Here is a 25,319-nt window from a genome sequence, read left to right as displayed (position 1 = left end):
GGTATTTTTTCTTGGACTGAGAGTAATATCAAACAAGAACTGACAGATTCTGTGATGTTAGATGATTGAAAACGTAAACAGGCTCGGTCTGTGATTACTGTCAGACTTCATGCGTAAATACGGCTTTGAGAAAATTCTCAAAGGTTGATTAGCTCTGACTACTTTCACAGAATGGATCCCATCCAAGGGTGAGGCGAATTTACCGGTGGGGGGTAACCCTGCGATGGACTAGCATCCCATTCAGGGTGGAGTAGAAATACTCCTAGTCGCTTAATGATACAGAAACCGGGATAAGCTCCGGCACAGACTTGGCTCGGACACAGACTTTTCCTTCGACCTACCTGTACGATACATCTCAATGTTTAAACATTTGAATGGCTTATTAACTTCGCAAGCATGCAGTTGCCAATATTGCTATCGTGCAGCTAAACTGAAATAATATACTCTTTACCCACCCAGGTCAGCCTCTTATACGAGGCGATGGAAAATTTTCTTTTAAATTATAAAATAGCGATCCCTACGTAAAAGCCGCAAAATAAACTGTAGCTGTTTAAACACACTCCCTGACACAAAACATAGTAGGACCACCATTCGGACTGCTATTTTCCAATCGTCAATAAATATGGCATATCTTACCTCATGTCAAAAAAGGATTAAGAACGACATTTAAAAGACTGTTGAATTTCCCAACCTTTCCAGCAGACGAGTTACGTAAAAAGGAAGCTTTCATGTAAAAAGGGAGCTAAGCCAAGAGTCTTATTTATGTGGTGCCACATGATCAATCCTTGACTAAATCCCTCTCCAGCCCCTCCCAGCTGACAATTCTTCAACAAAATAATGTTACCGACAATAAGTTGTCATCTGTTCAATGATTTCTCTTAACGTAATATAACCTGAGAAAACGAAAGGTATTCGATATTGTTTAACATTACTTTTATGTCGTGCGTTTCGCCTAAAATATTTTTTGTTCGTTTATTATTAATTTTCTGCACAAACTGGGTGGAGTGTTAGCGTACACTAGCAATGACTTATTTATAACTACGCAACCAAATTTTGATATGAATCAATTTTATCTCGCTTATTCCTAAGACCTGATCTGATTTCATGTTCATCACGTTTTATGCCGACATTACAGTAAAGTTAATAATAAAATCATTATAAGGAATGACGAGATTCCAGAGCCTTCACCTTTTTTTATTGAGATACTAAAATACAAAAACAACGAAATTACGCACCCTGTGTTAATTGAATTATTTGAATAACACTAAAAATGAGTAATCTGATGCTGTCCCGCAGAAACTATTGAGCAAATACATCATTCAAAATGAAAAACAAGCGACACCGCTTGTTATTTCATTGGATGTTTTCAAAGCTGTGGGCCTAAATGTGCTCAAAAGCCTGTTTCGGTTCACACGCACTTCAAATGAATTTTTTTTTTCTACATAGAGATAATAAGTTTATTTTAAAAAACGCTCATCTTTGACTACAAAACATTGCATTAAACTTATCCTTGGAACTTGTAGTAGTCATGAACAAAAACACATCAAAACCTCAAAAACTCAAACTCTTTTTTAGTACCTAGATGTAAGGCATTAATTATTTTTGAACTTTGTTCTTTATATTAAGCTTGCTTTTGAAAAGAAGTCTATGTTTAATTAAAATTGAAGAAACGCACCAAATTACTTCTTTCCAAAAGGTTGTTGGTGTAAAAGCCTCGTTATCATATGATCCAACTCAGAATATCTCTATTTAGGAACAAATTAAACTTCACGCACTCAATTTTGAATCGTTGACAATTGCAACTAAAGCCGAGTTAGCTCGTAAATATTAAATAGAGGTACACAATAACTACATGTAGTCAAGTTATGCTAGTTAATTATTAATGTTATAGTTAAATAAAAGTGCAGACTGCAATCGGTAGAACAAGACATACCAGTCCCGCTTATATGAGTCACATACTTTCAACTTCTGCCAACAGAACGACAGTGCCCTTCAAAATGACTCGTGTTTTTGGCTTTGCACCGTTGTTCCTCATTCTACTTCTTGCCATTGCAAATTCCAACTGCCAATGTGCAAGTGAAATGTGCGAGAAAACGTCTCTTTCACTCAGAGCCAACACCAAGCTTAACTATACACTCGATGGGTATGTTATTGAGGTTTTAAGCGTCCAAATCTGGGAGGAATGTTTCAACATATGTTTGAAGAAATGTCAGTGTCTCTCCTTTAATGTTAACGAAGTCAACATAACGGAAAACTGTGAGCTGAACGACGCTAACACTAAATTGACACCAAAAGCGCTGAAAGAAAAGGAAGGAGTCACATACTATGAACTAGTCCGGAATTATTACGACAAACATGTAAGTCAATAATTCTCAATATGTTTTAAATGTCTTTAATACCAACTGATTACTGCACTTGACACACATGTTTTATGAGAAAAATCATTAAAACAAAATTTAAAAAAGTTACCATGACAATGGTGAGGAAAGGGACAATTCTTCTTTTTAACAAACAAAAACAAAGAAAGATCGATGATACTCATAAAATGTACGGAGCTACGATTTTGACGTATTTTAGGGCCAAATTTGGCTACTTTGCTTGCGAAGGAGTGAAGAAAAGTTACGTTCCTTTTTATTAGAAATGAAAGTTTACACATCGGTAGATTTGGCAAGTTAAATCGCGAAATTGACAAATTTGTGGTTGCTTAATAAATGTGCATATCTAACCAATTTCTTGCCGGCTTATCTTGTTGGAAGTTTGCGTGTGTACGCAATCAAACTTGAAGTTTTTGGCAATATTTTGCAATACTATATTGTTTGTTTACGTAATTTCGTGTCAAAAAATCGAGTTGTTTTGGTTTCATTACAGCAAAGTATGTACAGAATCCTTGTTAATGTGTGTAATAGAGCAGTTTTCAATTCAGTGTCGTAAAACCAAAACCAAAGTAATTACTCTGGCCAATCACAAAGAACACAGACAATCCAGTGAACCAATCAAAACTCGAAGCAAATACATGTAGCTGGCACGAAGCGCGGGAAAACGTGGGCGAGCGAGTGGCAATTGGTTTTGGTTTTAGTTCTGATTGGCTGAGAAAGTGGCGCGAGATTTTAAAACCAATCACTAAGCGTAGTAATGCAAAACCAATGCAAACGCAATTCACTTTCGACACTCAAGTGAAAACCGCTCTATTTCAAACAAAGCCGTGATGTGATTCATTTTTGAGCATCAGAGTCGTCATACTGGTCCTTCAGAAGAACTAGCGATGATCTGGTGTTTTTAATTTGAATTTTGCCTAAAACTAATTGTGCCAAGTTGTCGTAGTATCGATGAAAGCTTTGGCAGGCAGTGTCACGAACTGCAAAACACTCTTGAGCTGCTTGTGCGTACGAGGATCTAGGCAATTTCAATACCTTGCCTTGTATAAATTCTAATAATTGCTTTCTTGTTTCCAAGGGTGTTGCTCACCAGTCCTGCTCTGAACTAGCCTGTCATAACGAGTGCTGTGACTCCGCCCCCTGTCAACATGGCGGCACGTGCAGTGAGGTATGTGACTCAAGCCAAAGAAGATTCAACTGCACATGTCCTCCAGACTACACGGGACACAAGTGTCAATTTCCAGTTTATCAATCCTGTAAAGACGTCCTGTTGACAAACAAATTGAAAATCAATGGAGTCTACTTCATTATGGACCAACACAACAAATCATTTCCAGTCTTCTGCGACTTTGGTTCCGAGCCTGGCTTCGTATGGACCCTTATCCAGTCCCACTCTTTAGAAAACAACGACGCATTCAGGAGCAAAGCATTCTACCTGCATGACTTGCCTATCAACCAAGATGCGCCTGAATGGGAAAGCTACCGCCTGTCAATGTCTCGCATGACGTACATCGGGAATTCTTCTACTCACTGGCGAGCCACTTGTAACTTCCCGACCAACGGCGTGGATTACCAAGATTATGCTCGCACTTCGCTAGATAGACTGGATTTGTTTGCCGTCCCGGATGCAGCAAAAATGTGCCGATGGTTTGAGCTGATAAACATCCGGGGAATTACTTGCATGAACTGTACAGCTGTCACAGGGTACAGCGAATTGTATGATTTACATATCGACAGTTGGAGAACTGATCCCTATTACTGTGACTTTGATGGTCGAGCTGGGGCAGTTGAATATGAAGATAACTTCGGATATTACCGCAAGTTGAATCCTAATTTCCGTTGCAGCTCGTCGCCAACGTCCACGACTCAGTACTGGTATGGAGCCAATTAAAGGGACATGGTCAGCATTGTCACGATATTTTAAGTCATTTTTCTGGTTACAGTCGAAGCTCTCTTAACGGACACTCTCGTAAGCGGACAGCTCTACTTACGGCCACCTTGTTTGAAACCCTGTTTTAACTCCCATACAAACTCTGTATTTTAACTTTCTCGTAAGCGGACATTCCCGTAAGCGGCCGCGGACACTTGCAGAGATTACGATTTAGACTTTTTCTTTGTTTTTAAGCTCCCGTAAGCGGACACCCCAAAGAAAATCCTACAAATAACCTCTGAATCTTGTTTTTATCAATCAACTTCACATCGCCGTTCGTGACAATGATTTTACAGTAATTACAGGACCACATTTCAGTGCTTGTTTTGTCGTCATCCACGTCCGTCCGATTATTGTTAGCTGGGCAAGCTCCTGTAAGCGGCCATCTATCCCCTACACCTCTAGTGGCCGCTTACGAGAACCATTTTCGTATGCGGCCAGCTCCAGTTACGGACACTTTTCTCGCGTCCCGAGGGTGTCCGCTTACGAGAGCTTCGACTGAACTTCCAAATTGAAGGAAACCTCAAAATAATAGTTGTGTAATGTAGGAAAACAACAAAGGAGTAATTAAAACCCGAAAATAACCATGGATGGTTTCGTCTGACGAAGATTAAGACGGATTACGACTGACAAACTTGAAAAAACGTGCCAGTTTTTTCAAGATGAGTTGTCCGTGACTGAGCTCCTTTTAAGTAATTATAATATTAAGCCTGATTATTATATGGCAAAGCCAGTCTTAGGCAAATCCGAGCGTTCTGATTAGTTCCTTCTTGGTCGGGATTTTGCCATACGGACCGTTTCCATGAAAACGGTCCAAGCCGTGTATTTTTTTCGGAAGCCGGTCAATTCAAATTTCCATCTAAACCTGCGTAAAGAAAACGTGTACTCTCATTCTTCGCAAAGAAACTACCAAACAGATTGATATTTTACAGAGCTTACAACGTGGACAAAAAAACGAATATTCACCAAGCGAATTTCAACCGAATTATCTTAAAGATTGGTAAACTTCTGATGTGGAAACAAACAGGCATCACCAAAAGCCGGGAGGCCATATAGACGATTTTATAAACGAACGGAAAACTATGAACACAATAAGAAGACGGCTACTGATCATGAAAAGAAAGCTCTTCCCGCTGCATTTAAGGTACGTGAAAGTAATGGTATGACAAATGCAAGAATTGATAGCCTACCTGCTTCCGAGCTTGACCTACTTTCCGTCCAAATGAGTCCAAATTTTTCACGCAGCATTTTTTTTATAAACACACGAAGCAAAAAAAGTGATAAGAGTACGAGCAAGCAGAAATTTCCAGTTTTCAGCGAAGCATGCATACAGCGATACCCGAGAAGAAATATCCATTCAACATATTCAACGACACTGAGTTTGAAAAATCGAGAAGAGTATTTTTACTAGCTGCAAAGTGCCAGTCACTAGTTCACAAGTACGGTGAAGGAAAGAAGCTGCAAGCCGCTCAGGCGTTTGATGAAGACGACGAAGTCGAAAATGCTCTTTTTGAAGCGGGAGAACTAACGACTCCAATCCAGTGGGCACTTCATAGAACTGTCTTGTGCCTTTTTAAAAAAAAAATACCCTTACACTTCGGTTTCCGAGCCAGAGACGAAAGCCGAAAGTTACGCTGGGGAGCTGAGACGTTCAACTTCAACGCAGAATGATGGGCAAGAAACCTCAGTTTGGTTAGCCGAGCGGCCTTCTGGCTTTCAGTGATGCCTGTTTCAGTTTCTACATCAGAACTTTCCCGATCTTTAGAATAATTAAATCCGCTTGGTGAATATTCGTCTTCTTCGTCACGATCAATAAACTTGTTTTCAAACTCGTGGTAGCTTGTTCTTTCTGAGTTGCTCGCGTCATCATACTGTACTTTACGGATGAAGCCCTTTGAATGCAAGTGACCGGAAGTGCTTTTTAACAAAAAAAAAAAACAAGCATGGCTCGAGAGCCATATAATAAACTACTTACTAACCTAGCTTGCTCGAGCCGTACCGGGGAATATAGCTACGACCTCGGGCCAATATTCCCCAGTACGGCCCTCGCGCTCGGCTAGTAAGAGGTTAATATTGTACATTTTAAAGATTCGGCTGTCATAAAAATTCACTCAAATGTATTTTTCTTCAGAGTTGTAGTTTGAATAGACTCTTTAGGCTTTCAAAGCTTACTGACCATTTCAAAATTAATTATTTGTTTGGCTCCCACGTATGTGACCTTAAGTAACAGTTTGTTATAATGAATTCGAATTAATCTCAAACTGGGCACCAAACTACGTTCATTAATTTATCTATTTCTTAACGAGGGCACCATCAATTGCTCCACAACATCTTTAAGGTTATGCAAGCCTACAGACTAATAGATTGTATTCCTTGTGTGTTTTTATTAAAACGGCCTAATAATCGCTTTAACGTATAGTGGAGTCTCTGAACTTTAACAGAAAATGATTTCCAATTAAATCAAACTACGTCTTTCAAATGACATGATTCGTTGTAGCTAGCTTACCTTTTTTGTTTATTTTTAAACGTCACAAATGTTTTAGTGCTTACTTATAATTTTTTATCTTAGCGACACTTGCCTGCCTGCCTGCTTGCCTGCCTGCCTGCTTGCCAGTGCTTAGTTACTTGCTTACGTAATTAACCAGCTATCCACTTCCAGGAACTGTCTTCTCGCATCGTGAGAGTCTCTTGTTATTTCCCGTAAAGTAATTCCATTCTCGGTTATTAATATTACTAATTTATCGTTTCTTAACTGAGAATTTTGGTGTACGAAAGACTCGGAACAGAAGACTCGTTGTCGTTCGTCTAGTCACATGTACGAAATATAAAATATATCATTAGTGTGAAGAACAATTCCTTGTTCTTCCAATCAGGGTTCGGAAGCTATCTGTCTGTACATTTTTGTAAATAATTTGTCTTCCCGTGATAGAAATGATCAACGACTATTTTCTCTAATCAACTGATTATATATCTCGCCAAGTTTACCAACTTGTCGAAATTTCCTAATTTCTAATCAATTCCCCCTAATGAAAATAGATATCGATCCGGGGAAAGAATCAGTACTTGAACATGAATCTGAAGGGTTCAGACTTCTAAAGATAGGACATGCTTTTTAGTTGCAGTTATTTGCCTATATATCAAAATCATTTTCACCAGTTTCTTGCTGTGACAAAGGAACACGTCTGTTATAGAGTTTAGTTTCTACGTCAGGATTGTTAATCCAGATTCACTTGGCGACAGTTTTTTGAACGAGTTCCTATCTATCTACAGCAGTGATAACTGAAAGCAATATGCGAATGCGAGTTGGCATCGGATTCGGTTATCCTTTTTAGGCGATGACGTAAGTCGATCGCCTTATGCCATGAGGCGGTCGGTGGCGTGTGCTTGGATTGCCTGTGTCTATAACACAGGGATATGTTTGGCCTGCCTGTGGCGAATGACAGGAAATATTGATATATGCTGCTCCAGGGTAATGAATAACTCAGTATGATTATTTATGGCAGTGAACTGTAAAGAAATAAAGACAACAGTATACTGTGATAGTAAAAGTGAATTAAACGTAGCGCCTAATAACTCCTAATGACTAGTAAAAGTGAATTAAACGTAGCGCCTAATAACTCCTAATGACTACCGAGGATTTTTTTAATTCATTTGCATATTTCACACATACAGTTACATACATACATTGATATTCAATTATCCTATGAGTTATTCATGCATCTGTCTAATAAAAATAAATACCAGTTGCAATTCATCAGAAGTACAAACACTCAACCCGACAGACACGTACATCTGATCGCCGTGCTATTGTCGACTCATTTATCTTTCAGCAAGAAATCAGCGCCCTTCCAAATGGCCAATGTTTTTGGTTTTCTAGCGGTGCTTACCATTCTACTACTTACCGTCGCTAACTTCAACTGTCAGTGTGTGAGTGAAATGTGCGAGAAAACGTCTCTTTCACTCAGAGCCAACACCAAGCATAACTATTCACTTGATGGTTATGTTATAGACACTTTAAGCCTCGAGAACTGGCAGGTTTGTTTTAACACATGTTTGAAAAACTGTCAGTGTCTCTCGTTCAACTTCAACGAGGTCAACACGACTGAAAACTGTGAGCTGAACGATGCTAACACTAAACTGGCACCAGAAGCACTGAGAGAAAAGGAAGGAGTTATCTTTTACGAGCCAGTGAGAAATTATTACGACAAGAATGTAAGTAAACAGTTCTCCATGTGAGTCGTATTTCTAATAGCTATTTTTATTGATTGTTAACTAAGATTTTATGCTCCATGAGAAATTCAATAAAATACAATAAAATTTATATAGCGCTTATCCATTTAAGTGTTAAGCGGCTTACAATGCATAAAAAAATAATATATATATATATTAATATTAAAAATAAAGAAAATAATAATATTGAAAAATTAATATTTAAAATTAAGAGAAAAAAGGTTGAAACTATCAAGAAACCGTAACCGCGACAATGATAAGGAGGAAGGGTTTTTTTGTAAACAAATAAAAATCGAAAGAAAGATATAAACAAATTTTGGAAAATTTCCGACTTTGAAAAAATTTGTTTGATGTTGTAGCGAAATATTGTTAATTTCCAATCCGGTGGATTTGGCAATATTAATAACATATTTGGAGTTGCCTCTGTATATCTACCCAATTGTTAGGAGAGAAATAACGATGATTAAGTTTTATTTGTTTACAAGCCTAGCTGTTAAAAAAAAAACATAGAAAATCCAGCGTAGAAATATTGTTTTGGCAGGTTAATGCTTTATTTCATTAGCCAAACTAGTACCTGCCCTTGTGTTTACTGTCCGTGAAATCATTACTTTAAAAAAGTGTTTAATTGTAAGTACAACCTGTAGAAAGCTGTAATCCACCTGCGCGATTTTGTAAGTAATTAATGTCTCAAAACTAGGATTAACGACAACCAATGGATATTAGGAAAGTTTAATTATGTTTTTAAAAATAGTGTCCCTAGTTAGTGTATAAATAGGAGTGCCTTGTAAAATATTCTTATGTTATGTGTTGGGAGTAAAGTCTACTGTTGGAGCAAATTTATCTCTTACGTCTCTGAATAATTCAAACTCTACATATAGATCCCGGCCTTCCCGCAGCCAGCGTGTTCCCCCAGAATTGGAGTTTTCCCTCACGTTTTTAAAAGGGCTTTCCCAAGCCAAACAATTCCTTTCAGATTCTCTTGAGCGAAGTGGACGTAATATTTATATACATGCTAATACAAAGGTTTCGGCATAATTTCGCAATGCCGTAACGGATTTTGCACATTTGAGACATCTACTCTTTTTTCAAAATTACTTATCTACAAATTTGTGTTTATTAAGGTACATCGAAGAATCTACTTCTCCCCTCCCCCCCCCCCCCCCCATCCCTCGTTAACGATGAACTATTACTCCCTTTCCCCTTAAAAACGTTGCAAACACAGAATGGGATTTATTTACAAGTTCAATGGGAGTTGACGGCTTTATTTGAATTATTTTTCAATTTATTACAGTCACTGATGGTGGACATTGGTTTTCTGAATCGTATCTTGTTTGTTGAAATTTATTTTTTCTTCTCTCTACTAGGGTGTTGCCCACCAGACCTGCTCTGAACCAGCCTGTCATAACGAGTGCTGTGACTTCGTCCCCTGTCAACATGGCGGCACGTGCAGTGAGGTATGTGACATCAACCGAAGAAGATTTAGCTGCACATGTCCTCCGGGCTACACGGGACACAAATGTCAATTCCCAGCCCGTGCATGTAAAGACATTATGATGACTAACACAGAACATATCAATGGAGTCTACTTCATTGTGGATCAACACGACAAATCATTCCCAGTCTACTGCGACTTTAGTTCTGAACCTGGTGTCGCGTGGACTCTTATCCAGTCCCACTCTTTAGAAAACAATGACGCGTTCAGCTTTAAACCGTTCTACCTGCACGACATGCCAATCAACCAAGGAATGCCCGAGTGGAACAGCTACCGCCTGTCAATGTCCCGTATGAAGTCCATCCGGGATGTTTCCACTCACTGGCGAGCTACTTGTAATTTCCCGACTGATGGCGTGGACTACCGAGATTATTGGCGTGTGTCGTTGGAAAGTTTGGATTTGCTAGTGGAACCTAATTCAACTGGTTTTTGTCTTCTGACCGAATTTGTCAATGTCCGAGGAGACGAGTGTTACAATTGCACAGTCCTGATTGGTTACGGTTTTTATGGATGTGCCCTTCATATGGACAGTCATTTTGGCCCAGATCAAGGCTGCGATTTCGGTGGAGGAATATTTGACGAAGACAACTTTGGTTTCTACCAAACACAGAACCCCGCTTTTCGCTGCACGTCCTCTATGAGTTCCACAACTCAGTTCTGGCTAGGAAGTCTTTAGACATGCCCGACCAAAGTTAATGCCAAAGACGCTTCAAGTGATTGTTCAATATCAGAATTACCCCATTTTTTGAACTTGCTTAATTTTGGGATTATGCTGGAAGAAGTTGTCGTGCTGCGTTGTTGTGGTTCTTGCTTGTCAGTTAAAACTAAATTTTGAGCCTTTTTAAAATCCATGTATACCAATGGTCTATAGAGTACAATTGCAGAGCCGTAACTAGCAAGAGGCTGACGAGGCACTTGACTCGTGTAGATTTTTACCCAAAATAAAACACAAAATATGGTTTGTTGGGAAAATATTCGCCAGTTGAACAACTGATTTTTCTCAAGGAATGCCTAAAGAAAAAAATATTCTGAAAGAGATTCAGAGCCTCTAAATTTTAATTTTTTTCGGAGGACCTGCGCCCATAACCCCCTTGCAAGATCTTGCCTCGCCTATGGAGGAGGTCTGGTTACGGCCCTGAATTGTCCACCTCACCTGGAAGCGGCGACGGTCTTTAATTTGAGATTTGAAAAATCTCAGGTTAATTGTTCCTTTTGGGTGTATATATTGTAAATAATTTGTCCCTACTTTCCAAAAATGACCAACTTTTGCTTTCACTTCCCAAACACTCGATCTATCAATTCTTCGATGCTAAATTAAGTCCACCTATCTAAATATGCGATGATTATTAAGGGGAATTTGAGGATCTGAAGGCTTCTCACTTTTTTGTGTCTCTATTGACAGTGCACATGCCTCTTAGTTGCAGTTATTCGACTTTATATCGTAATCACCTCCAGCGGTATCTTGCGGTGACAAAGGTATCTGCGTTCCTTTCTCATCTTAAGACTCAAGAGCGGTTGTTTATGTCTCGGTAATGACACGTTGAGAGTTAACGCAAAACTCTTTTTTTTTCCTAATTCAATTTTCCAATGTTAAATTAATTGAACATGAAAGGAGAAGATGTTAAACAACAATAACGTGGCAGAAATATTCACACGTAATAATTATGAAATGATATCGATCGGGAAATATGATTTCTTCTCTTCTTGAATTAGTGTTCATTTGTGTAAAGTAAATATTGTAGGTCTGTTTTTCACTGATTCGCTAACAGTTAAATTTAAATCTTAATGCCAAAATTTTCATGACTTAATATAAGCAGATTTTGGACATATATTTCTTTGAAAAAGATTTTTGAGACCACTTGGCATGGGATCAAATTAATTTGTCATTGATTTAAATGTGACGCGAACATTCATTGCTTTTTACCAGGCTTTTAAAGCAGTAATTGTCTGTTTTGTTCATGTTTTGCATTGGTTTTCCGTAGTGACTTAAATATAATAAGGGAATGATTTTAATTTCGCTCTTTTTTATGTCCCATCTAAATTTAGCGTTGCAAATTTTCCAAATGATTAAAGTGACTTTAAACACGACTGTGGTTTTTGTGCGTTTTTTCCCAACCTTTCCAGCAGACGAATTACGTACAAAGGAAGCCAGGAGTCTTTTTCAATAAAGTATCTGCCACATGATCAATCCTTGACTAAATCCCTCTACAACCCCTCCCAGATGACAATTCCTCAACAAATGTTACCGACAATAAGTTGTTATCTGTTCAACGATTTCTCTTATTGCGGTTTTCAGTGAAATGCGAACTCTGATATTCAAAATCCACCTAACGATTGCGTTTTTCGCTGCCGTCAATCATGATTATGGCGACAGCCAACGAACCATGAAAAACGAAAACAAACAAAATGGATCGAAATCTACCAATCACAACTGACAGATGAGACCTTTTGACCCGGTTGAAGTGAACGTCCGTTTCCCAAGAGGTCAGCTAAGATGATTGACGGCAGCAAAAAGTGTAAACCGTTGATTGAGGTTGAATTTCAGAGTTCGCATTTCAATGAAAACCGCAATAATATTATACAACTTGAAAAAACTAAACAAACCTCGATATTGTTAACACTACTTTAATGTCGGGCGTTTCGCCTAAAAATATTTTTCTCGTTTATTATTAATTTTCTGCACAAACTGGGTGGGGTGTTGGAGAACACTAGCAATGACTTATCTATAACTACGCAACCAATTCATGTTCATCACATTTTATGTAGACATTACAGCAAAGTTAATGATAAAATCTTTATAAGGAATGACGGTACGAGATTCCAGAACCTACATCTTTGTTTTATTGAAATACTAAAATACAATAATTGAATAACACTAAAAATTCGAGCCAAAACTGTAACCTTCTGAATTCAAGGTAATGAAAATATCAGCGGTAATCTGACCCTGTCCCGCAGAAACTATTGAGCTAATACATAATTCAAAACGAAAAACAAGCGATACCACTTGTTATTTCATTGGATGTTTTCGAAACTGTGTGTCAAAATCAGCTCAAAAACCTGTTTTGGTTCTCACGCGCTTCAAATGAATCCGTCTCTACAAAGAGATAAAAAGGTTAAATTACGATAGTAATAGTTAAAGTTAAATTGATCTCTGACTACAAAACATTGCATTAAACTTATCCTTGGAACTTGCTTAGTAGTCATGGACAAAAACATGTCAAAAACTCAAACTCTTTTCTTGTACCTAAATGTAAGGCATTAATAATTTAAACTTTGTTTTGTCCAATACAATCTTGAAATTTAGGCTTGCTTTTGAAAAGAAAGTCTGTGTTTAATTAAAATTGAAGAATCACAATATGTTAATTACTTCCAAAACCTTAATAAGTCGGAATAGTAGATTCGGGATCTTAACATCCGCCTCAGAATATCTCTATTTGGTAACAAATTCGACCCACTCAATTTTGCACCGTTGACAATTGCATGTAAAGTAGTTCGTAAATATTAAATAGACGTACACATAAACTTCCAATAGTCAAGTTATTCTAGTTTATTATTCATGTGATTTTTAAATTAAAGCACAGACTGCAATCGGTAGAGATTGACATACCAGTCCCGCTTATATGAGTGTCATATTTCCAACTTCTGCCAGCAGAACGACAGTGCTCTTCAAAATGACTCGTGTTCTTGACTTTGTATCGTTGTTCCTCATTCTACTTCTTGCCATCGCAAATTCCAACTGTCAGTGTGCAAGTGAAATGTGCGAGAAAACGTCTCTTTCACTCAGTACCAACACCAAGCTTAACTATACACTATACACTCAATGGGTATGTTATTGAGGTTTTCAGCGTCCAAAGCTGGGAGGAATGTTTCAACATATGTTTGAAGAAATGTCAGTGTCTCTCGTTTAATGTTAACGAAGTCAACAAAACAGAAAACTGTCAACTTAGCGACGCTAACACTAAACTGACACCAAAAGCGCTGAAAGAAAAGGAAGGAGTCACATACTACGAAATAGTCCGGAATTATTACGACAAACATGTAAGTAAATAGTTCTCAATAATGTTTTAAATGTCTTTAATACCAACTTTGCAAGTAGACTGATTACTACACTTTCGCAATACTATATCGGGTTTTCAAATTTTAGGAGTCTGATCAAATATTTGTTTATGAAATGTCGTGTCAAAAAATAGTGTTTTTTTTTAAATTTCATTACATCAAAGCATGCACAGAATCCTTTTTTATGAGTGTGATATTACAAACGAAGCCGGGATCTGATTCATTTATGATAGTACCATAGCATCGGAGGTCCTTCAGAAGAACTAGTGATGATCTGCTGTTTTTAACTTGATTTTTGCCTAAAATTAATTGTGCCAAGTTGTTGTGGGATCGCTGAAGGACCTTCAAGGCTGCTTTGGCAGGCATCGATGGTCTGTGGCAAAATCAAATCAAGTGCCTGTAAACGACTCTTAAGCTACTTCTTGCATGCGAGGATCTAGGCACCTTCAATGCCTTGCCTTGTATCGACCTGGAGCCCGATGCGCGATGATCTCATCTACTTGAACAGGCTTTCTGTTTTCCTTCATTATGCTACCACGTTGCAATTGATTCAACGCAAATCAAGAAAAATTGTGCACACATGGAAGAAATGAGAAGTGATAACCGTGTAGAGGGGGTGTAGGCCAGGTAAAATAAATAAGACGTAACTTGAGTTGATTAACAACATCAAAGAAGGTCACAAGATTTTTGTTGCGAACCAGCAACAGCAGGGATTGCTAATTCAAGGATGACTAATTAAGGATGATTGTCTGGTGCATGGAATCCGTCAATATCTGTATTATCTTGCCGATCCAGCGTCCACTCAGGCCACCCTGAATCAACCTACAACGATGAAAAGAATAAAGGGAGTAGAGAGGGTGCAGAATTCGAAGGTTTTGCACATAAAGGCGATGTCCGAGTACATCCTGGATGGTCGGTATCGATCACTGCGTCATAAACCTCCGCGACAAAACTAAAAAATAGAACTAGGTGACTGGATCAGTTACAGATCAGTGAAACTGTATCACTGAGATTAGGAATGCAGTTTCAGAGAAAAAACAAACAAACAATTAAGAAACAGCGTGTTAAAATGAAAGGTGTTACTGGAGTGTGAGTGTTTTGTCGCAAATATAAAGAAAGCTAGAAAAAGGTGAACTTTGTGGTATTCCAGCTTCCTCATCGTAAGTTTGAATCAATCTTCAGGCTGACAACTGCTCGCTTTTGTTGAGATAAGTAACTAGATAAATGGTATCAAAGTAAAGGGAGGATAAGAGAAACAATTAAAGAGGAACATGGTTCCCTATACAAAACGTTATTTAATCAGTTTGAACCCACCGCCTCGATTTCTTAAGACAAGGTTTTGAGAAACACTTGTCTGACTACCAGTCCACGTTACAAGGCATCAATTCGCACGTTTTCCAAGTAACCCCCAAATGGTTTGTTTTGATAGTGGCGCTCACAAAATTTTCCAAAGGTAAACAATTGAGGCTGATAGCTCAAAAAATGATCTATAAGTGAAAGAAATAAAAATATCCTGTGGTATGATAACTTACAATGTTCAAAACTTTATCATAGAAAATGCCTGTGTTTCCTATCAACTGTGTTTTAATTTAGATTTAAATGTCATTACAGAGCTGGTATTTCTTGCATCTATTGGGATGGAGCAGCTCCAGTCCGCAGTATGGCCGCAGCAACAAATTCTTATAATTGCTTTCTTGTTTCCTAGGGTGTTGTTCACCAGACCTGCTCTGAACCAGTCTGTCATAACGAGTGCTGTGACTCCGCTCCCTGTCAACATGGCGGCACGTGCAGTGAGATTTGTGACGTCAATCAAAGAAGATTCAACTGCACATGTCCTCTGGGCTACATGGGACACAAGTGTCAATTCCTTGCTCGGTCATGTAAAGACATCATGTTGTCAAACAATCTGAAAATCAACGGAGTCTTCTTCATTATGGACCAACACAACCAGTCATTCCCAGTCTACTGCGACTTTAGTTCCGAGCCTGGTTTCGCATGGACACTGATCCAGTCCTACTCTCTCGAAAACATTGGCGCGTTCAAAAGCAAAGCGTTCTACCTGCACGACATGCCAATCAACCAAGATGCGCCTGAATGGGACAGCTACCGCCTGTCAATGTCCCGCATGAGGTACATCGGGAATTCCTCCACTCACTGGCGAGCCACTTGTAACTTCCCGACCGACGGCGTGGATTACCAAGATTATGCTCGCACGTCGCTGGACAGATTGGATTTGTTTGCCGTCCCGGATGTAGCAGTAATGTGCCGATGGTTTGAGCTGGTAAACATCCGGGGAATAACATGCATGAACTGCACAGCTGTGACAGGGTATAGTGAACTGTATGATTTTCATATCGATAGTTGGATCTTAACCTGTGACTTCAATGGTCAAGCTGGAGGAGTTGAATTTGAAGATAACTTCGGATTCTATAATCTTCACAATCCTCAGTTCCGCTGCTGCTCGTCGCCAACGTCCACAACTCAGCAGTGGTTTGGAGGACCTTAGGTAAAAATGAAAATAAGCCGGAATGTTGCAGACTTTAAAGATCTGACGAAGGTTTAATGCTCATAACCATTTCAGATCTTGCACCGCTCAAATATGATTTTAACTTTATTGGTTAATTGGCTCTCACGAATGTGTGATTGTAACTACGAACATATATTGAGCCGATGCTTACAACTTCAGTATCTTACAATTTTCAAAATGTACTGAGAAAGAGAGTCTATGAAACCAAACAGCAAGTGACTCCGAATGACCTTATTGTTACTTATTTTCGCGGGAACTTAATTTCGCGAAAATGGAACGGGCATATTTCGCGGGACTTTATTTTCGCGAATTGGCAAAAAATACGTTTAAAACATAAAAAATACAATAAAAACGTTAAAAATAAATTTTCTCGGGTCTTTAATTTCGCGACTTTTTTTAAAAATCGCGAAAATTAAGTCCCGCGAAAATAAGTAACAGTAAGGTATATCAAATTACGCCTTCGCCAAAGCATGGTTAGTTGAAGCTAGCTAACCTTTATTTAATTGATTTTTGAACGCTTCAAATGTTTTAGTGCTCACTTTTGCTCACTTAGTGGCGACACTTGCCTACCTGTCTGCCTGCCTGCTCGATTGCTTGCCTGCGTACCTATCCAGCTTTCTGCATTGTACTTAAAGGATTACTTACTCTGTGTCTGTGCATGGACGAACGACAATAAGTTTTCTGTACCGAGATTGTAGGGTAAGCGACAAAATGCTTGTGAGTGATATCAATATTAATAACCGAATAAGGTAATACTACATGGGCAATGACAAGAGACAGCCACGTTACAGGAGGGCTTTGCCCGAAATACATCAGAGGAAAACCCGGCCTCCTGCTTCAACATGAAGCAATTCCTTGCTCTTACACTTAGGGTTTGGAAGATATCCGCTGTACATTATGTAAATAATTTGCCTATTCATGGTAGATCATGTTTTCTGCACCGAGATTTCTCACCAAGGTTACCAACTCCTCGAAATTGATTAATTTCTGATTAGTCTCTCCATTATGATATAAAACAATTATGGAATTCTGCACTTGAGCACAGATCAGGATGGTTTAGACCTTTTTTTTAGATAGGACAAATGTATTTTAGTACAGTTATTTGCCTTATATGTTTAACAACTTTTTGCGGTGACAAAGGAAGCCTTCTTTGTCCCTACCTCATCCCAAGTCTCAAGAGCGGTTGTTTAAGTCTCGCTGATGACACGTTGAGAGTGGACACAAAACTCAGTTTATTTTCCCTGATTGATTTTGACCGCAATGGACGAAGAATCCTTTTTTGAAAAGAGCAATAACATGACAGAAACACAAAACTGTGTGACAGGATCGGAAAGTTGAATTTCCACTCTTGCTGAATAATCGTTCATGTGTGTAAGGTAAATACAATATTTGTTGGCGTAAACCGTAACAAGTTAATGATGTCAGGGATTGATATGAATTATACACTCTTATACTAAGCTTGTAGCAACCTTTGTATCGTCAATTGCAAGATCATTAAACTGAGTGGAAAGATGACTTGGTGCACGTACCTGTTTTAATGAGCTTACCCAAACAAAGCTTCTTTTTTTTGTAATATAAATATATTTCTTTAATCATGGTTAAACAGCGAGCAATGATTACCAAAGTAGCATTTCAGACAACTACATCGTAACGTGTCATCCCAATTACTAAACAAGATGACATATGAAACAAAGAACAAGCTCTACTGAGATAAACTGGACATTAACCCTTTGACCCCCAAATTTTCCTCCAAAACGCGTTTTTTTAGCCGCTAAACTGAAATTTTGGTGCTATGGTCTGGAATTTACCTCAACTTTGCTAAAGAAGCACTTTTTTACACTTCAGCAACATTTTCATAAAGATTCTGTGTAAAAATGTACAATATTTTACGTTAGTGCATGCGCATAATCCAAAATTTGGACTTTTTTTTTTTTTTTTTTGCTGAACCGTTCCAAATTTTATTTTTGCCCCTTTTGCTTCCTTTTTTTCGCTTTCTTATTCTCGTTACTTTCTACTCTTCATATCCTATCTTTTGGCCAAAAAAGTTTTGACATTATCAATGGAAAACCCTGAAAAGGGGACCTTGACCAATTACAGGTGTACTGGCCTGTTTAGCAACGATTTTGCACCAAAAATGGATTTTGTTTTTCTTTGATTAGCTCTGTCAGAATGCAACTGATATTCAAAATGAACAGTCCTGTAGAAAGGTCGATTCAAGCTCTATCAGATTCTTATCACGAAATTCCACTGACGTGCTAATTAGTGACGTCACAAGTGAATCAATGACTGCACCTCCAAATAGCGCCTGAATGCGCGTTTAGGAGTGAAAAGGTTAAATTTATGAATAGACATGTAACAACATAAAGTACAATAATATTTAGGTTAGAGCCGTAAATATGAGACCATAAAGATGGACCGAGAGTTGTTGACAACGGATATTAAAGGTTATCCACCACCCATTCTATTATAAATTTTATTCTTCTTTACTTTTAAAATATTAAATATCTTCATGTCGTGACGTTAATCTGTATGTTTACTATAATATTTAAACTAGTTGTACCTATCGGTAAGTGCCAACGAGCGAAATACTCATGTTTGTTCTTAAGAACAGATATTGAATGGTTTTTGATAGAACTATATTTGAAATGACCAAAATATGGTAAATTGTATTTTAGGTGATATGCGAAAAAAAGTGCTATTTCTCTGGTGTTCATAAATGACACAGGCTTGATAGCCTGCGTAGCAGGCGCCGTAGTTTCCAGCGCGCGTATTCTCGCGATCGCGCACTCTTTTAAACGCACTAAAAAACGTACACAGATGTCTGCTACGCAGGCTACGGGTTTGACAGATTGATAACTCTTGACAAATCTTTAAATTCTTTTCAACGTTAAAATGTCACAAAATGTAGGCAATAAATGAGGTTTAATCACTCTTTTTTAAATACAACACGCGATGGTTAAAATGTTTCCGTCCACAAAAGGGATAGTTGCATTTCAAGAACTTCTTATAAATCAAATCCCAAAATCAATACTGCTAAGCTGCTTTTTCAAAAATCATGATTTTCAGTAATCAGAGACAGTAATGCACGGGTCAGATTTCAGTCTCGCATGCGAAGTGTCATGTTCAGTTACGCAAAACTTGAAAAACTTGAACAGAAAACAAAGCTTGAACGGTCAAGGATTATTTGGAGACAAAATTTTTATTCAAGTTAACATTACATTTGCCGTTAGAAGCAAAACACTTTTGACTTTCTTGTGTGTATGACATGCAGTAATTTTAGTGAGTGTCGCTTTGTATTGATGTTATTCCTACGCGGAGCGAAAATGCGTGCCAAATAAAATATAAACGGTATTTGATTTGGAATAAATCATCGGTCAAACAATTACTATTAACACAATCAACACATTTACCGACTTCAGCATTCTCATAAGTCAAGAAAACTCTATTTGAAGTCAACAGTCCGCTTTTGATTTTCATGTCTCTCTTCGATCGTAAATCAAAGGACTCCAAAGTCGAAAGATTATTTCATCGCTTTGAAGACCTTGATGTTCATTTTTTCGGCGGTCGAATATTCTGTAGGGTATTCTCTTTCGATTTATAATTCCCTAAAGGTGTATTTATCGGTAAAGGGATGAATGACCACATTGAAAATTTTAACAGCGAGCCGCGTGGACGCCATTTTGGTCATTTGCTCTCTAGCAAGGAGTGAGAGACTGGGAACCAGTTGGGAAGAACAATACAACCCAAATATGGGGTTTACTTACACCCAAATATGGTAAAAAAAAGTCCCTTACGCAGAACTTAAGATTTTCTCTGCCTATACACTCATACGCACACGGCTCTATGATTCTGCCGCCTCGACAGCCTCGCCTCTTGGCTCGGCTGTCTCGTTGGCAACAAATAAGGCAGTGTGAAAAAAACCGGCAGTGTTTATTGACGTTTTCTCTGCACTTAAAGTTTCACTACATCAGACTTGCGGCAGCAAGAAGTCCTATTTATATTTACGCTGTAGCCAAAAATACTGGCAAGTGTTGACACAAGGTACCAGTGGCCACAAGGTTTGCTACTCTTGTTTTTTTTTTGGCTACTCTTGATGGTTTCATAACATCCATATTTATCTTGGTTACTTCCCCTTCACATCATTTTTTTGTCCCGGTGATTGTTCCGGCAGGAACAGATCCCAGTTAACCGCTTGAAGATGAGAAATCAAGCGCAGATGAGACAAGATGAAGATGAGAAATAGCGACAAAACTATTGCCTGTTTACCTCAATCGATCTTTTTTATTTGCATTAATTGAATGAATTTGTCTAAAGAAAATTGTACAAAAAATGAGTCCCAGAAACAAATGTAATTGTCTACCGTCCTAGACGTGAGAATTAATTTATTTCTTCTTATGATTCTGGAAGGATTTTTATAACCAAAGAATTAAAAGAAGTATTGCCGGGTGGATTAAACAATTGACTTAGTTTTAGAGGCAGCTGCTTCCGTTTATTTTCATTTTGAAATCCGTCTTTTCGGTAACTAAATACGGATCGTTGCCCGTGTAAATAAATAAAAGAATTGTTTAAATATAGTTCAGCCTTTGGGCCATTTGATTTATTTTTTTTCAAAATCACGGTTGATTTGCCTGAATACTTTTCATATAAAACTGAAGCTTTTTTCTATAAGGGTGCTGTAAAATTAACATGAAATGATCCTTTTAATCTTCACCAAGGCTTCAGCAATTATTTCCTTGTATCCCTTTCGATAATTATCACTTTGGAATCCAAGGATAACAGGATTCATTGCTGAGTTACAATGCAAAAGAAATAAAGACATTTTATGAAACAAACCCTTAGTGGTATAGTAAAACAAGAAATAAATTACGCGAGGAGTGAAGCAAATGATAAAAGCCAAAGTCACAAGAAGCAGCAACTTGACAACCTTTCGCTTGTGCTGCAGCTCTTCGCTGACACAGACTTTCTGGCTGCCAAAGTAAAATCCCTTGATAATTCGCCAATAACAGAAGCATATTACTGCCATTGCTAACGACACTCCGAACCCGAATACTGAAAAGTAAATGCGCCTTCCATTCTTTCCAAAGTCATACGTGCATGCTTTTTCTTGTTTGTCAAACACAGTGAAGATAAACAAGGGAACATTCAGGCCGACAGCATAGACTGAAATGCCAAAAATCCAATAGAAAACGTTATTCTTCGTTAAACGAAGCTTGTTGTTCAGTGGCTTCACGAGAGCATGGAATCGCTCTATGGCCAACAAGGCAAGTGTGGTGATGGAAACAGCAATTGTTACGCTGGCAACGTTTGGTCGAGCGAAAACCCAGCAAAACACGGCGCCCATAATCCCTCCAGGAAGCGGGAAGGCGAGGAAGAATGCAAAAGGAATGAAACAAATCAATGAGATTAAATCCGCCACTGCTACAAAAGCGAGAAGAATGTTCGTAGTCGAACGCAAGCTACGCTTTCTCCGTATCAACGTTATCACGAGCGAATTTCCTGCGCCGCCGATGATACTCAGTAACATGTAGCAGATCACCAGCGGGACATTTTCCATTGAGGCAGCCATTTCCTCTCTTTCTTCGGTAGAACTAATTTCCGTTTGATTAACTGAAGTAGACGCGTTCGGAAACATGATTATTCGTGTGCAAGGTTAAGGCTTCTGCCATAGAACGCTTTCGAAGTAGATTAACTAGTCAATCCAATTTTGAGATAAACAGGTGAAATCAGAGTGGCATCAAATTTCACTTTTTTCACATGACTGCTGAATGTAAATTAACAATTAAAAAACGAGCCTGCTCTTGGTATAGTTCCATAAAACCTTTCTTGTCGCATGGACGTCCTAATGGTATTGGCTACTTCAAAGTGATAATTTCAGTTTAGTTTCATCTTCAACTTATTTGTCTTTCATGTCTCAGCAATAATTAGCATGAAATTTCTTCTTAAATGCACAGTCAGGCATCTGGGACAAAGGAACCGACTATAATGAAACAAATCGTTTGATTTACATCAAAATTCTCCCTAGTTATCTATTTAAAATGAATGAAAACTATTAAGGAGATTGTGTAGCTTGACGCTGGAATTGGGTAAACCTTAGAGGATTTTAATGACATATAGGCACAATCATCGTCTGATTTGTAGACATGGGATATTAATAAATAAAGGCATTGACCGATGCCAGCTGCTCGGCGAATGCCCAATTTAAAATATTTTGCATGGAAAGAAAGATATCTCAATATATATTTTTTATTTTCCTCCAGTTTTATTAGCTACAATCAGTTAAATACGAGATTTTTTTTACAAAGATGATTGATTAGCTGCTGAAATAATGTCATACCAGAAGATAACAGTGTCTCGTGACAATCAGACAAAAAAAATAAATGTCATATTTAACTTGCGGGTAAAATAAATTATGGTAAAAAATGCGGCTGAAGTTTCGTTTACTGATAAAATCCAGACTACAAGATCAACAAAACGCTGGCTTGGCGACATACGTTAACAACAAATGTTTGTCACGAGAGAGCATACATAGCTCATTTAGTGCCATTGTTTCACTATCGTCAGGTTTTCAGGTCATTCCCGCCGTGATGTACTCTTAAATTCTGAAACTGCAGTGACCGTGAATGATGGCCGTGTATCTTATGGTAAGAACAGCTGTATTTCAGTCTAGTGTCATTTATTTTATTTTTTGGAAAGGTTGTATCAACCAAGAATGAGAGTCGATAAGGATTTAGGTATGAGAGCTGGACGATAGTTTTCTTCCTACTCACTTGAGTGCGTGAGTGTTGACATTATTCGCCAGCCAAAACGAGAGTGAAAATTCCGGTGACTTGCATTAGTAGACAAAGCAGACAAGGGCACATTGGAGTGAAAAAAACTTGAGCTTGCGATCAAATAAGACCTACTAGTAATAAAAAGGTATTGTGAGCTAGCTTATGTGCTAAACAAGGAATGACTTTTATTTTTCCTTTAGATGTGACTTTCCCGGCCGTCCATAATATAAAATGAAAGTATAATCAAAGGTCAAAGCTATTTTAAACCACGGTTGAAAACAAATTATTCCTGTTAATCTAAATAAAACAAAAAACCTGCAGTTTTTGCTGCGCCGCAATTCTAAATTGTTTTGAGATCTAGAAAAGTTTCAAATCGTGGCATTCCTTGTTAAGAATTTAGCTACTGGCAATAAACTACTGACTTGGCTAAAAATAATGAAAGCTATTTTGTTATTTTCAGTATAATGCATATGGCCGGCGGCTATTGACATACTAACAGAAGAAAAGTCGTTTGTTTCGCCGACAGACCTTTATTGTGTCGGCAATGTTAAACATTGCGCATGCCGACACAATGAGTTGCCAAAAGATTTATAAACGAAAGCAACATAACAGATAAATAATGCCTGTGAAATAATACTGATTTAAATTTATGCCAGTTTCTATATATCGATAGTTGAAAGAATAATTTAAAATGTGCCCAGATAACTGCATATAAGCACATCTAGGCACCCTTTTGACAATTCTTTCAACTATCGACATTGACTTTGAGTGCTACGCAGCAAATACCACTTTTTGTTTTATACATATATGGTCCGTTATAGGCCTATAGATACAGCTTATTATCCTCACTCAAAGGTTTACTTTGATCTGTTGATGATCAGTTTCAAAATGCAATTTTCTACTGCACTGACCTTTGTGGTTACGAATTGCGAAAGGCAGTCAAGAGTGTGCAATGATCCGTAGATGAGGACCCGTGGGATTTTATTGTATCTGCTCATAACATATTACTTCCGCTAAGCACATCACGAAAGTCTCGAGCTAGAACAGCCGGATATAGAGAACAAGTCAAACCTTGTGGTCTCAGTTGTAAGTGGCTTTTCGCTCCGCGTAATTCGGTTGATGAATTCTTGTGAGTGAAACCGGCTTAGTTTATGTTCATACTGAGGGGTTTTTTGATTTCTGCAAACAGATCATTGTATTACTAAGTAATTGTATGCACTTTAAATTGTAAAAACAAGTTTACAATTTATTATACGATCGTTTATTTATTCTTCATTTATTTATTACTTTGTTGTTTCAATCGATCGTTTCGATCATTCCTTCGCTAGTTCGTAAGCTAGTTAAATGTAACGGTATTTAAAAATAGTTGTCAATACTGGGTTAAATGGGACTTGTCAGTTATTTTAAGTCCATGTAGCTAATAACGAAACAAACATTGTACATTATAACTATAAAGAGTAAATGTTTAAATCTGTAAGCCTATCATCGGTTACCTTCTAACTAGTGTTTTTTTTATTATTAATCCAATTGATCAATTTGCACAGAAAAGGCGATTCTGCTAATTATGGAAATAAAGTACGAAGTAAGGCAAAAGGAATGTTTCGAATTTGAAGGGTGGTTTCCCCCACCCACACAACATGTCACAAACCAACATTAAGTTGTTATGAAGCATATCAGTTTGACTCTGTCAGTTGGCGCTTCCCAAAGTGTTTTATAACAACCCGGTGAATTTGACGGAACCAAACTTGGTTGATTCCCGCTATCACGAACATGACAAACTTAAAACTGGATACCGTGAGGATCGTGGTGAGTTATTTCTTTAGTTCCCTATTTTTGTTCACAAATCATCATGAAATGTTTAGGGATCATTCGAATAATAGAGCACAAATGAAGGCAAAATATTAGAGTGATATGATTTTAAACGTGCATTGGAACACTC

General features: G+C 38.0%; 5 protein-coding genes across 6 annotated transcripts in view; 4 read left to right on the top strand and 1 right to left on the bottom strand.

Annotated features, from left to right (window-relative positions):
- Positions 1–1,717: 1,717 nt before the first annotated feature.
- Positions 1,718–6,292, top strand: LOC144661175 (uncharacterized). The gene is made up of 2 exons (XM_078521879.1): positions 1,718–2,357; positions 3,454–6,292. Exons 1-2 carry the CDS (start codon positions 1,947–1,949, stop codon positions 4,264–4,266), a joined length of 1,224 nt encoding a protein of 407 aa, XP_078378005.1. The 5' UTR covers positions 1,718–1,946; the 3' UTR covers positions 4,267–6,292.
- Positions 5,629–11,542, top strand: LOC144659315 (uncharacterized). The gene is made up of 3 exons (XM_078519730.1): positions 5,629–5,846; positions 8,136–8,517; positions 9,900–11,542. Exons 1-3 carry the CDS (start codon positions 5,629–5,631, stop codon positions 10,701–10,703), a joined length of 1,404 nt encoding a protein of 467 aa, XP_078375856.1. The 3' UTR covers positions 10,704–11,542.
- A 2,329-nt stretch (positions 11,543–13,871) lies between these two features.
- Positions 13,872–16,630, top strand: LOC144660521 (uncharacterized). The gene is made up of 2 exons (XM_078521180.1): positions 13,872–14,065; positions 15,789–16,630. Exon 2 carries the CDS (start codon positions 15,930–15,932, stop codon positions 16,587–16,589), a length of 660 nt encoding a protein of 219 aa, XP_078377306.1. The 5' UTR covers positions 13,872–14,065; positions 15,789–15,929; the 3' UTR covers positions 16,590–16,630.
- A 4,436-nt stretch (positions 16,631–21,066) lies between these two features.
- Positions 21,067–22,920, bottom strand: LOC144660794 (galanin receptor type 1-like). The gene has a single exon (XM_078521519.1). It carries the CDS (start codon positions 22,240–22,242, stop codon positions 21,292–21,294), a length of 951 nt encoding a protein of 316 aa, XP_078377645.1. The 5' UTR covers positions 22,243–22,920; the 3' UTR covers positions 21,067–21,291.
- A 131-nt stretch (positions 22,921–23,051) lies between these two features.
- The window catches only part of LOC144660526 (uncharacterized), a 9,398-nt gene continuing 7,130 nt past the window's right edge, over positions 23,052–25,319 (top strand). Inside the window, exon 1 of one of the 2 annotated variants that reach the window (XM_078521188.1) lies at positions 23,052–23,251. In XM_078521188.1, the coding sequence (XP_078377314.1) occupies positions 23,231–23,251 (21 nt within the window). In that variant the 5' untranslated portion in view covers positions 23,052–23,230. Of the gene's footprint in view, positions 23,252–24,916; positions 25,187–25,319 lie in introns of those variants that run through there. The other variant, XM_078521187.1, reaches the window with a different exon arrangement.

Source organism: Oculina patagonica, chromosome 7, assembly GCF_052425735.1.
Source record: "Oculina patagonica isolate OP01 chromosome 7, crgOcupat, whole genome shotgun sequence".
NCBI classification, from domain to species: domain Eukaryota; kingdom Metazoa; phylum Cnidaria; class Anthozoa; order Scleractinia; family Oculinidae; genus Oculina; species Oculina patagonica.
Note: the sequence above shows the minus strand (reverse complement) of the source record. Positions and strands in the feature narration are given on the sequence as shown.